The 13950-nt window shown below is 42.8% G+C and overlaps 1 protein-coding gene across 1 annotated transcript in view; it reads left to right on the top strand.

Moving 5' to 3' along the window:
* Positions 1-13950, top strand: part of dscaml1 (Down syndrome cell adhesion molecule like 1) — a 584291-nt gene that overhangs the window by 381519 nt on the left and 188822 nt on the right. Inside the window, exons 9-10 of the mRNA XM_072593321.1 lie at positions 9870-10148; positions 12359-12478. Of these exons, the coding sequence (XP_072449422.1) occupies positions 9870-10148; positions 12359-12478 (399 nt within the window). The remainder of the gene's footprint in view (positions 1-9869; positions 10149-12358; positions 12479-13950) is intronic.

Here is a 13950-nt window from a genome sequence, read left to right as displayed (position 1 = left end):
CGAGCATCTCTTCCGCTGAAGACTTTGTGTGGGCATCCATTACTAGTTAGTAAGAGGAACAGAGATGAGTTGGAATAAGAATAATTTGTGTCAGTGAATGTGCCCGAAGGCAGCTCAGATTAATCCAGAGGTCATTTGCCCACAACAGATATCATGAGAGCTGAGCAGGTATCCAAAAATATTCCAAGTTCAAGCAAGTGAGCCATTATGATATAACTGTAAAAGTAAAAGCCTATTACCTGGGAAATTCCTCAGTATTGTTTCCACTCCCCACAGACGGAAGTGTGGTCAAAGAATCCAACAGATTTGTGGTGAAGTGAAGCCAGCAACTCTGAAGAACTTACTGGCCATGTATCTTTATATCTTATGAGATGATGGACCTCACTTTCTGGACATGTTGTTTCGTTGAAAGAGGGATGTACTTTATCTCAGTACATGCTGTTAGGGCTAAATGTTCAGCATTATTTACCATGTGGGGATCATTCAAAACATTTTGCTTGTGACAGGTGTTTGGATAATTGCAAACAGTAAGTTCCAATGGTCTGAATGTTTGCTTCTCACCTCTGACTTTCCTAATGTCTTTTAATGTACTAATTAATGAGTGTAGGTAGTTTAATCATTGCAGATGATCATGTTAGTCAACTTTTGCCGACACTTTGAGAATATTACTCACATTTACGTATGTTGGAGGCAGTTGTTATAGCAGTGTTATCTAATTGTGTAAGTGGTCCTACAGAGAGAGAGAGAATGAAGACTGTGAGGTACTTGTGAGCATTAATTTAAGAAATACATCTATAGGAGTTCTTGTGGCACAGTGGTATGTTCTACCTCTGAGTCACAAGGCCAGGGTTCAAGCCTCGCCTGCTCCAGGAGTGTGTCATAACCACTCTGAAGAGTTTGATTATAAATTATCAATTAGTTCTGTGATTCAACTGTCATTGTGCAATTGACTGTGGATGTTAGCCAAGCTTAAAGGACAGGATTATAAATTAAATAGAGTCTGTGCAGCTCTGTTTGGCAGCCTCACTCCCTGTGAAATTATGGTTTGCAATGTGGTGGTCAACTCTGTGTTAAACATCAACTGATGTAGTTCAGGAACTCCACACTGACATGCCTTGTTTGCCACTGGTGAAGACAGTAAGCTGAGAAGATGCTGCATCAAAGCAGAATAACTATGATGTGCTATTAACTCCTGCCATAACGTGTTGGACCATCCACAATCCATGTGCTCATAGAGCTTGGCACTGCACAGCAGAAACGCCAGTGTAATTGGCTGGAAGGAATCAGTTGGTGTTTTATTATTTTAAAAAAAGCCTGATTGTGAAACACAATCAACCGTCCGAGCTTGTGCCTTTGAGAAATACTCTGAATAAAAGCTGAGCTTAGACAGATTCAGCAGACCACACATGCTCCTCCACACAATAATTAGCCGAGCACTGGTGGCTGTTGGAGATTACAGTCAACTCCGATACAGCGTTTGGCAATTCGCTGAAGTGTGCGGAGTGGCCTGCCAGATATCTGTCAGCCTTTGACTGGAGTGACGCTTTCTCTTGAGAAAATTGCAACAGCAGTCTCTGCGATAGACACTTTCAAGGTTCAGTAGTGCCACCATGACTGTGTGCCAATCATTCCTTCATTCACTGGCATATACGGGACTTGAATTTGATTTTTTCCAGAGGTAAGAACTCTCCCCTCTGGGTTTTGATGCTCCATAGTATCAGCTAGCAGTTTTACGCAAGACTTTAAACTATACACTTTTTCAATTTGATTATAAATATTTGCCAGTGCGTTTCTACATCGATGTCCAGAGGAATAGTCACTGGACTCAAAATGTCAACTCTGTTTTGCTCTCCACAGATGCTGCCAGATCTGCTGAGTTTCTCCAGCCTTCTCTGTGTTTGCTTCAGACTTCCAGCATCCGCAGTTTCTAAGATACAGAGGAATGTTAATATGCGGAGAGGATAACAATATAAAGATGGACTTCTCTTCTCTTCAGTTCTCTGCCCAAAGAGGCTTGATGGGCCCAGTCCACTGTGACCATGGGTTGGTCAAGCAGGCAGGTCTGACACCCAGTCCAGCCAGAATTGGGATCAAACCCCGTATCATGGCACCCAGTCTGATCTCCATTGGCAGTCCAGCCAACTGGCACCCTCCACTCCCCAAACCCTTGCCTGCCAATACCACCATGACCTGAGAATCCGAGTTGCTGTGTCAAAGTGCGTTTTTGTATGTTGTGGTCTGGACGCTGGGAGAGGGTCCAATTTTTTTCCAACAAATGTTAGACTGTGAATCTCTCCTGCCCTTACCTAGCCTGTCTGCCTGCCAGCCTGCCATTGGCATGTGCTGGTAGGATTTACAAGTTGATCCCAGTGATCTCAAATGCCACAGTGATCTGATTCAACTGAAGCCCAGCAGGCTGTGATAGCAGAACAACTGGCCTCAGCATTCCTGGGCAATCAGCAACAATAAGGAGCAAGTTTCCCCAACCTCATTTGCCACAACTCTGTCCCTGCTGAAAGATTATCTGTCAAATAATTACTGCCCATTCTCCCACATGAAAAGAGGTCACTTGGGATAGCAGCTGAAGGTGGTTCAGTCTAACCTGTGAAAATGAAGGATTGAGATTTATAGGCATGATACTTGGTTCAACATCGAGTGTTTTTGGGACTCTATTCTCCAAAGAGCAATGAAGGCAGGGTCTTTGAATATTTTTAATGCAGTGGTAGATAGTGTCTTCACTTCCAAGGGAATCCATAAGAATCTGGGGTGGGGTGGGAGTGGTTTGGTTAGGCATGAATGTGGTACTCAGGTGGCAATCAGATCAATAGTGATCTTATCGGATAGCAGGACAGACTCAAGGGGCCAAATGACCTGTTCCTGCTCCTAATCCATATGTTGGAATATCTAGTGCCAGGAACCATTCATTATTCTTGAAAGTCATTATTATGGCTCAGCCAAACTTTTCATTGTGTTTAAGAGTAAATTGCTGACTGGGTGACATTAAAGTAATTAAAAAACTGTCATGAACCTTAGACAGAGCATTTTGTATACGACCAGTTCATCTAGTATCTACCCTTACCCCACACACTGTCACAGTTCTTTCATTGAGCTGGAATCTTGTGGGTTTAGATAATAGGGAAATTATAAAATAATGGATTATAAATAAACATTTCTGCCACTGAGAATGTTGCAATTGAAACACTTAACATGTCAACCAACATTTTAGTTATTAAAAGACTAAAAACTTTAGTTTATTTGATGTTGAAGTCAAGAGCCCATTATTATGTGATGAAAAAAAATTAAGCTAGGAGCAAAAATGGGTGAATGGCCTTATGAAATTCTCCTCCTTGACAGATGTTTTTGGTTAAAATGAGGGAGTGAGATGTATCTTTTCACTGTAGAGGTGGTGAAAGATTGGAAATCCCACACCACCTCCTTAAAGGCTGTGGGTGCTGAGATAATTGAAGGTTTTGTAGCTGAGATCAATGGATTCTTTTTTGTTGTTCGGCAAGGAAGTGATGGCCTAGTGGTATTATCACTGGACGATTAATCCGTCGATCCAAGTAATGTTCGAGGGATTAGGGTTTGACTCGCACCATAACAGATTGTGGAATTTGAGTTCGATATAGTCACAGAGTCATAGAGATGTACAGCACGGAAACAGATCCTTCGGTCCAACTCATCCATGCAGACCAGATATCCCAACCCAATCCAGTCCCACCTGCCAGCACCCGGCCCATATCCCTCCAAACCTTTCCTATTCATACACTCATCCAAATGCCTTTTAAACGTTGCAATTGTACCAGCCTCCACCACTTCCTCTGGCAGCTCATTCCATAGGAGCTAATGGTGGCCATGAATCCATTGCCAGGAAAAACATGTCCAGTTCATGAATGCACTATAGGGGAAGGAAACTGCTGTCCTCATCTGGTCTTATCTACATGTAACTCCAGAGTTACTCTCTTGCTACTCTCTGGGCTATAAATGCTAGTCTAGCCAGTGATGCCCTCATCCTATGAATGCATTTAAAAACTGCCAAGAGGCATGGACTAAAATTGGGCAAATGGAATTGAGGTATAGATCAAGCAATATTGAATGGTAGTACAGGTTTGAGGGGCTGAATGGCCTACTCCTGTTCAGATGTGTCAAAATTCAAGAACCAAGTGTCTTAAGGGACTTGAGCATTCCAATCCCTGTGCACATTGTGGTCGTGGCTTCTTTGCTTTCCTGCAGTTGTTTTCATTTAATCAATACTTGATTTTTCCACTGTGATGCCAAGGTGTCGAAACAGAAACCTTCCCACCTTTGAGTATGTTCCTGCCAGCCACTGTGATCAGTGCTCCTGTATCACCCAACTGAGAGTATGTCTGAAACAAACAATTAAAGTAAAGCAGAATCACAGGACTCAAAATATTAACTCTGCTTTCTCTCCAAAGATGCTGCCAGAATTCCTTCAGAAATTTGTTTTTATTTCAGATCTACAGCATCCGAGTAATTGCTTTATTAAAATAAAGCATTGTTTTGTGTTCCAAAAATTGAAGCGGGGTTAAAATCACAGCGTGGAAACCTGTTATAGATAAAGCAACACAACATTGAACAAGACCACCCACACAAAGTAATATAATCATTTGTTTCCAAGACAGTGTGTGAACAATCTTTCTTCCCAGGAGAAATCCCACAGTGGAGCAAGCTACCGAAAGAAATAGACACAATCTCATTGCTCAAAATCTTCAAGATCCTTTTGATTAATGACATTTAGATTTTTCATTATCGGAAGAACCATTTCAACAGTCTTTCCTCCAAAAATGGTCCTGAACTTCCAATTGCCTGCCACTACAACACGCCACCCTGTCTCCTGACCAACATCTCTGTCTCAGGTTTGCTACAGTGCTCCACTGAAGCTCAGTGCAAGCTGGAAGAACAGCGCCTCGTTTTCTGCTTGGGGCCCTGCAGTCTTTTTACATTCAATATCAAGTTCAACAACTTTAGGGCTTGAGCTCTCCCATGTCCTCACCCCAACCCCCACACACCAGACATTATTAGCACATAGTCTGCTATTACACATTGTTAGCTACCAACAGCCCCCGTTAGTAGTTATTCTAGCCAACTCAATATCTGTTCCTTTGTCTGTCCAAATAAAAACTGAAAGATCTGCGGACACTATAATTCAGAAGCAAAAATAGAAATTGCTGGAAAAGCTCTGCAGGTCTGGCAGCATCAATGGAGAGAAATCGGAGTTAATGTCTTGGGTCGAGTGACCCTTCCTCAGAACTGTTCTTCTCTCTGTTTGGGCTCTATCCCCACCTACTGTTTACTCTTTATCCCCTCTCCTACCCTACCTTCTGCATAAAAAGTCAACCTTTTCCTGGCCACCATCAGTTCTGAGGGAGAGTCACAGGATCTGAAACATTAACTCCAATTTCTCTTCACAGGTTGCTGAGCCTTTCTAGCAATTTCTGTTTTCGCTTCAGCAGGTCATGCCTGGTTCCGCTAGCTTAGAAATAAAAAAAAGAAAGTGTTGAAAAGCCTCAGCAGGTTTGGCAGCATCTGTGCAGAGAGAAACAGAATTAACTTTTCGAATCCAATGACATTTTCAGAACAGAAAGGGGCTGTGCTATGCAACAAGTCCTGAGGGTGCCCAGAGCAAAAGACAGATGGAGTGATGTGGTAGAGAAGGAGAGATAGAGATGTAAAATAGTTAAAGTAGTCTGTTTTTCCTCTGTTTTTCAAGAATTCAGTTTTCCTTCTCTCATCTCTTTCTGTTTGTATATCTCTTCCTCAGTTTATTTCCTTGTCTCTCGTTTCACTTCCCCAATCCTTAAGTTTCTTCATTTAAGGAAATATAATGTTGGTCCTATCAGTCTCTGAGGTGACCCGCTGCCCTTATTGTTGCCACTTCTCATTCACTGTTCGTAATGACCTGCAGACGGTTTTGGGTCAGTGGGTGAGAGAAAGAGCCTACCAAATGAACCACATTGCGAGATGAAAACAAAAAAATGCTGGAAACGCTTCGTCTCTCTGATTGTGTCTTGGGAAGACTGAAGTGGAATTAACAATTCTGGGGGCTGTGACCTTTCATCAGAACTGAGAGAAGTTAGAAATGTGATAAGTTTTTTTGCAAACGACAGGAGGTTAGAAGGAAAGGAAAACAATAGTGGAGGTCTACCTCACAATGGAGGGCAGAGCAGATTAAATGGCACAAGATTTAATTGTGTAAATCCAACGAAGGAGATAAATAAATAATGTCCAGATGAGATGTGGATAACAGGATAGTGGCTGCCTGAATGGAAAGTAAATAGATTGTGAAAGAAGCAAGTGAAAATAAATGAACCAGTTGAAAAAAAATGACATAGAAACAATCTGGGGCCAAGAGGAGATAATCTAAAATTGTTACACTCAGTGTTGAGTCCAGAGAGCTGTATTGTGCCCTGTTGAAAGATGAGGGGCTGTTCCTCACACTTAGATCAAGCTTCACTGGAGCACAATGAGATGTGCCACTCTTCCCAAATCTGGATCAGCCAAGGTATCATTGGGTACCTTCATTTTTAAGGACAATGGTAAACTGAGTGCCTTTAGAGTTGTTGGTGAAATTAAATCAAATGGCTTAAATTCCCCAAGTTTTTTTTTTCAGAGGAAATCCTCGTGTCTTTTTTAAACAAATGCAGCAAGTCAGCCAAAGAGAAGGGAGAGAAATTGCTGGGAGCAACACAGTTTGTTGGTAACATAAAATGTAGGTATTTCTGACATGCAAAAACAAGGTTTTCAGACTGTCAACAGCATAGTAAACATGGGACTGGCACTGGCCACATCTCTCCCCACGTTGTTGCAGTGTTTTTTAAAATGGTTTGCTAGCTGCTTTTTTCAAAAAAAGCCCCTAATTTTAAAGCGCTCAAGGAGACATCTAAAATGCATCTCACACACATTAATTATTCAGGACTGTGCAGGGAGCTGTGTGTTCAGAGTTTCCTAGCCTTGCCGTGATTAAATTCTGATTATGCTTCATGAGAGTGTGGCTTGTGTCCTTGAGGATTTGGCTGTGCAGATGTGGATCTGTAATACTTTAATTCATTGGAAAGACACGGATTCCCTATGAGAGCTTCAGACTTTAAAACTGAAAAAAATAACTGTGTTTATCATCCACTCAGCATACTTGGATCTTCAGACCCAGCAAAACTTTTGATTTGCTGTATCTTTCAACTTGATAAGCTTAGTTGTCATAAGCAGAGCTGCTTGGTGGTTAAAAGGACCGACTCCTTTAAACACAGACTCTCTCACACAAACACAAACACGTATTCACACATACATAAAACACACACAAAAACAAACAAACATGCACAAACACATATACACATAAAGACACACAGGCACACACAAAAGCACACACACACACAGACATACATACAGACACACAAACACACAGATTACGTATACACAGACACACACAAAGACACATACACAAACGCATACTCTCTCTCTCTCTCACACACACACACACACACAAATACACACACATGTTTAGGCGTATATTTTAATGTAAGACTGAGATTTTCAAAACTCTGACTGGAATTTAGGAGTCTGTAAAGATCCCAAATTTCACTGTACCCATGGTCTGATCTCCATCTTAGCAGTGTGTCTAGTTAGTTTTAATCAATCTGTTCAGACATGCTAAGGCACTTGTCTGGAGCAGGTGGGATCTGAACCCAGGACTCCTGGTTACGGGAGCCACACTGGTGCACCTATAGTGCCAGTCAAGGCTAAAGTTGATGGAGCACGCCCTCCCCATCCTGGTGGCACCATAAAGGTAAAAGGGCCTTTTGTTGGAAAACTGATGAAAAGAGTCAGGGATAAACAAGATGGAGATCTGTCTGTGTTAAAGGGCAATATCACTGCCTGGCTGATGGTGGTACAACAGCATCATTAGCAGCATCGAGGAGCTTGTGACAGGTTGGGGCTGAACATAAGGCTTGGTGGCAAATAATTAACATTTATCAATCATAAACGAAAGACAGGAGCTAAAGTGGAGCAGAGTTTCACCAGGGGCTATCTTCCATCAGGTCTCACTCCTGTGTGAGCTGATGTCATATTGACTAGCTCCTTATACACAGTAACTCTTGTTGGAACCTTGATATAGTTAACCCTTTATTTTACATGAGGAAGCTATCATAGTCAAGTGGATCACATGGAAATAGATAGATGGAAGGGTCTTAAGGCCAGATGATGGGTAGGGGAATAGGAAGGGTTTAGAGGGATATGGGCCAAGTGCTGTCAAATGGAACTGGATTAATTTAGGACGAGTTGGATGGAAGGGTCTGTTTTCGTGCTGTGCACCTCTATGACTATGGTGCTAGACAGGAGTGAATTATAACAGAAATCCATTACCTGAGCTGCTGTCTTCTAAACCCGCTTTTACTTCTTCCTGTATACAGTATAGCTAATTCTTCTGAAATAATAAAATTAGTGGTTTTACTGTACAGAGGGACCTCAATTATCCGAATGAGATAGACGGGCAGTATTTCATTCAGATAATTGATTATTTGGATAGCTGATTCAATGCCACTCCTCTGGGACTCTGAAGTTTCTTTTTTCCACGCTCTGCCTGCCTTACTCCCTCTCTCTGTCTCAGGGTTTGTTTCTGAACAGACATACACTTGTGTGTAAGGGATCTGCAGAATTGCTGAAGCCTCACCCCTGCCACCCCTGCAATCGGTTCAATGGGATTGACACAGGAAGCACTTGCTAAGTCCGCTCCCGTTCAGGAGACTAGGCAGCAGCACACCGTGTGTGAGCCCAACTCCCCCCGTCAGCTCCCCACTCCAGATCCCATCGTTCACCTTCATGTCTGCCCCAGACCCTCCCTACTATTGGAACAGGGGGTCCCTAATTTATTAATGTCTGACTCAAGAACAATTATACTGAGGCACATGGGAGAGGTTTGGAGGGAGATGGACCAAACGCAGGCAAATGGGACTAGATAAACTGTGAAAACTGGGCAGCATGGAATACTTGGGCTGAAAGGCCTGTTTCCTTGCTGTAAACCTCTATGACTTTATAATACCATGCAGAGGTGTAATTTTAAAGACTCAACACATCAATGTTTCCTGTACTCACGAACAGCTTCTTTACATTGTCCTACACTGTATTCCAAATTGTGTACTAACTGACTTGTGAATAGAAGCTGGTCACAATTCAGGACACACCTGTACATCCTCTCAAGTGTGCTATCTTCCTCACCTATGGGAAAAGCATCCAGCTCTTTGGATTTGCCTTGGCTGTTTGTAAAGTCATTTCCTTCTCAACATTTTAGAGGGGTATAGACTAAGTGCTGGCAAATGGGGCTAGATTAATTTATAAAGTTGGACCGGAGGTTTGTTTCCTGCTATAGATCTCTATCCCTCCATAGCTCCCCATTTCATAGGTTTTATGTTGAATATATTGATAAAACAAAGAAGAAAACCCTCTGTTGTTTCAAGCTTCTCTGCGGCATCCTGAAGGTTAAAGTTCAATTCCTGGAGACTCCAGGATGATTCAGAGAGTTAGCCATCTTTACCCAGAATAAATAACACCAGAAATGGATTATATTTGTGTTTATTTTTGAGGGAAATCACTATGGGACAATCCCTTTATACATTTTGACTTTAGTGTGCCTTTGTGTTTATTTTCATGGTCCTCATGAAGTCAATAGTTTAGGCTTCTGCAAGGTCATGTATTGAAATCCCATTGAGTACTCATCCCAGTTGCTGTTCCCTTAATGTAGAAACAGTTGTGCTACAATTAATGAATGCAGAGGGCCTGAGGGCAGGATTGGAGACAAATGGCCCTGTTGTATCGACCAGACAACTCATTACACTCCTTTGTGTCCTTCTTTCCAGTTCCTCCCCTAATCCAGCCCTTTGAGTTTCCGCCAGCATCGATAGGACAGCTGCTCTACATCCCCTGCGTGGTGTCCTCAGGTGATATGCCCATCCGCATCACATGGAGAAAGGACGGTCAGGTGATTCTCTCTGGGTCAGGGGTCACCATCGAAACCAAAGAATTCATGAGCTCCCTGCAGATCTCCAGCATCTCTCTGAAACACAATGGCAACTACACTTGCATTGCCAGCAATGACGCTGCGACGGTGATGAGAGAGCGACAACTTATTGTACGAGGTGAGGTACATCCAAGTCACTTATTGAGTGTCTCTGTATTTTTGTTCCGGTGCCCATTCAATCGAGTGCTTATGGTGGCTTTCCTGTGAGCAGTTGGAGGTACGCAGTTGGGAACAGGATCTGTCTATTCCATTTTAACCAAAAAAATTGGGAGATGGCTTTCCATTCAAAAGAGCCACAAAGAGGGTGTACAATAAATTGGTGTTTGAAAGATCTTATTATGTGTAAATTGGTGTCTTGTTTGTTGACACTCTGAAGTCCCAGTGTGCTGGCCACTATGGGAAATCATCAAATCCCTACAGTGTGGAAATAGGCCATTTGAGCCACCAACCCTCTGAAGAGTGTCCCACCCATTCCCACAAACCTGCATTTCCCTTGGTTAATCCACCTAGCCAGCACATCTTTGGACTGGGGGAAGGAAACCAGAGCACCTGGAGGTAACCAATGCAGACACAAGGAGGATGTGCAAAGTCCACACAGACGGTCCCCCGAAGCTGAAATTGAATGTGGCACCCTGGCACTGTGAGGCAGCCGTGCTAACCACTGAGCCACTGTGCCACCCCTCTGAGCTTCCTGCAGGCAAACTTCTTGCTTCCAGGACTCTCCAAAAGTCTCCAACCTTAGAACTGACCGTTCAATCACTTGCCCCCTTTCCCCAACTCTTCTATGACTTGACTGACTGACCAATTACTCCCTCAACCCACCATACATCCCTCCCAGCCACAATAACTGTTATTGCCCAACCAAACACTGACGGTTATATAAGGTAATGGTTTGCAAAAGGTGAATTAGCTTGTACACAATCTGATGATTCCACGTAGCCCTGGGTGGAGGACTAGTGAGGACTCTAGATCCCAGTGAGGTCACTTGTCTTACCCCTGGTGACTGATCTCTATAATTGTGCCTAACTATCCGGTGTAACTTGTAACTATTGTTATTATGCAATAAACTCCAACTTGTTATTAAGATAAATGCCTCTCCTTCTCAAGGCTCAGATGCGGTTAATCCAGTACCACTTAACTGAACTTGGATTCACTATAGAAAAAAGGATTCCAGTAGGGATCTAGCTTAACCCAAAGTTGACTTCACAGACACATGCCTAAAACCGTACCTGACTACACTTCCCCACCTGACCACCTGACCCTACTTGACAAACCCCGACCTTCCAACTACCTGTGCTCTCCCCAGCAACCAGACCCGACCTACCACCTGATTACCTCCCTCCCTGATCTGATTACCTTTCCTATATGGTATTGAGAACCCACTGACCTAGTTATCCATGCACCCAGCTAACAGCTAGTCACCGACCAAACTTACTTATTCACTAATATTCACCCAGCCTGAGGCTTTAAATTTACCTAATGCTATGAATCAGGGGCATGGTTTGTCTTCCTCTTCGCCACAACCTTGTGACTGGGCTCTTCAAGGGACACTATGCTTTGCATTTCTGGAAAATCCAGTCTCAGATGATTCAGCAAGAATTGTGGAAGTCTGTTGGGGAATGGAAAGTGTCAGACAAGCAGCAATCTGAGGATGATTGCCACTTCACTGAAAACCCAGGCCAATGTCCCACAGAAAGGACAGCACCTCTGACAATATAGCACTCCCTTAATATTGCACAGATATGCCAGTCTCAAGTCTTGCAGTGAGGCTTGAGCGCACAAGCTTCTAACTCTGAAAGGAAGGTGCCATCAGATGCACCACAGCTAATTCATCTTTATAACCAAGGCCTGCATTTTGGCTATTTGTATAACCATGTTTGGGTACCAGTAAAATCTAGAAGGAAGAGTCTAATGATGACCATGATCCCATTGTTGAAAAAAACCGAGCTCATTCACTAATGTCCTTTAGTGAAGGAATCTGCCATCCTTACCTAGTCTGGCCTACATGTGACTCCAGATCTGCAGCAATGTGGTTGACTCTTTACTGCCCTCTGTGTAATTAGCGATTGACAATAAATGCTGGCCCAGCCAGCGACAGCCTCGTCCTTTGAATGAATAATTAAAAAAAGGTTCCTCTCAGGCTAGTACATGGTGAGCAAATGAATTATCTGGGGCACCTCAGCAATATGCCTACCTGAAGGAAAGCCAGAGCAATCATATTGAGCATTGAAGCTCGCCTTTGCCACTGTAAAAGCCCCCCAAGTTACTTGATCAGCCCTATTGTTTTTACAGAGACCCAATTGTTGTCTTTTTTTCTCTATTTTCCAGTTCCGCCTCGTTTTGTGGTTCAACCCAACAACCAGGATGGCATCTATGGCAAGGCTGGAGTTCTTAATTGTTCTGTCGATGGTTACCCTCCTCCAAAGGTCATGTGGAAGCATGCAAAAGGTATTTATAAACTTACTCTTCATTGTTTTACTCGTCTCAGCTCTGGTGGTCATCTCTACAACTCGACTCTCACTAAAATGTGCCACTTGATGGTGTATAAACCTCAGCTGGCCTTGTGTCATTACATACATGTCATTCTCCAGCTGCTCTCCCATTAGTCTCCAAGCGTATCAATTCTCCCTCCGACTGACCTGATTGGATGATTCTTGACTGCTTGTCAGTGCCCTCCTCCAAGTTATTATAAATTACAATCTTAAGCTTTCAGAGAAGATCTTTTATTCTTAGCTTGCATTTTTCTTGGTAGTCAGGCAGGAGGCTGGAGGAACACCAGGCAAGCCAGGCAGCATCAGGAGGTGGAGAAGTCAACAGTTTAGGTATAACTCTTCTTCAGGATTATTAGTCCTGAGAAGGGTTATACCCAAAACATTAACTTCTCCACCTCCTGATGCTGCCTGGCTTGCCGTGTTCTTCCAGCCTCCTGCTTGTCTACCTTAGATTCCAGCATCTGCAGTTTACTTGTCTCTAACTAAGTATTTATCTTGGTTGCATGAAGCAGTGCCCTGAGATATTGTTATTAATTGGCATCTCTAAAACATTTCTGGAGACTTGGCAACTCAATCTATGCAATCTTGATGTATGTTTACTCGGAACTAAACCATGTAAAGAGTTTTGCTTGGGAATCTGCCTGGAAATAATTTTTCACCATCATTGGTTTCTGAAATGCAGGGCACATTTGCTCTACATAGCTCACTGAACCCAAGAAATAGGAGTGGAGTAGACTGTATAGTTCATTGAGCCTCCTCTAACATTCAATATGATCATGGCTGATCTTGCAATTCACCTCCATTCTCCCACCCATTCTCCATACCTCTGGAATATCCAAGAGAGATTAAAAATCATTTATCCCAGCTGGAAATGTATTCAATGCTAGAATGTCCATAACCTGCTGGGGTAGAAAATTCTAAGCCTCCACAGCCCTTTGAGTGAAGTAATTTCTCATCACTGCATGCCTTTTCCTTCTGCTGCCTTGAAGGTGTGGGGAGGAAATGGCTGAGTGGTATTATCACAGAACTATTCATCCAGGGACCCAAGTTCGATTCTTAACCTGGGCAGATGGTAGAGTTTGAATTCAATAAAACTTCTGAATTACGAATCTCCTGGTGACTGTGAAATGATTGTTGGTAATCATTTAGTTCACTAATGCCTTTTGTGGATGGAACCTAGTCTGCCTGCAAGTGATGCCAGACTCACAACATTGTGGTTGCCTCTTAACTGGCCGCTAGGCAATTAGGGATCGGCAATAAATGCTGGTCTAACTAGCAACAGCCTCATACTATGAATGAATTTTTTAAAAATACCCTGGTATGCAGTTTTTTGATCAATATCTTAAATTAAAAGATCAAAAATTGACACTATTTCTAGTTCAGTGTCAATGTTGATATGACATTTTAAGGAGGGCTAAATGTTCAGTA

This window comes from Chiloscyllium punctatum, chromosome 23 (genome assembly GCF_047496795.1).
Source record: "Chiloscyllium punctatum isolate Juve2018m chromosome 23, sChiPun1.3, whole genome shotgun sequence".
NCBI lineage: Eukaryota > Metazoa > Chordata > Chondrichthyes > Orectolobiformes > Hemiscylliidae > Chiloscyllium > Chiloscyllium punctatum.
Note: the sequence above shows the minus strand (reverse complement) of the source record. Positions and strands in the feature narration are given on the sequence as shown.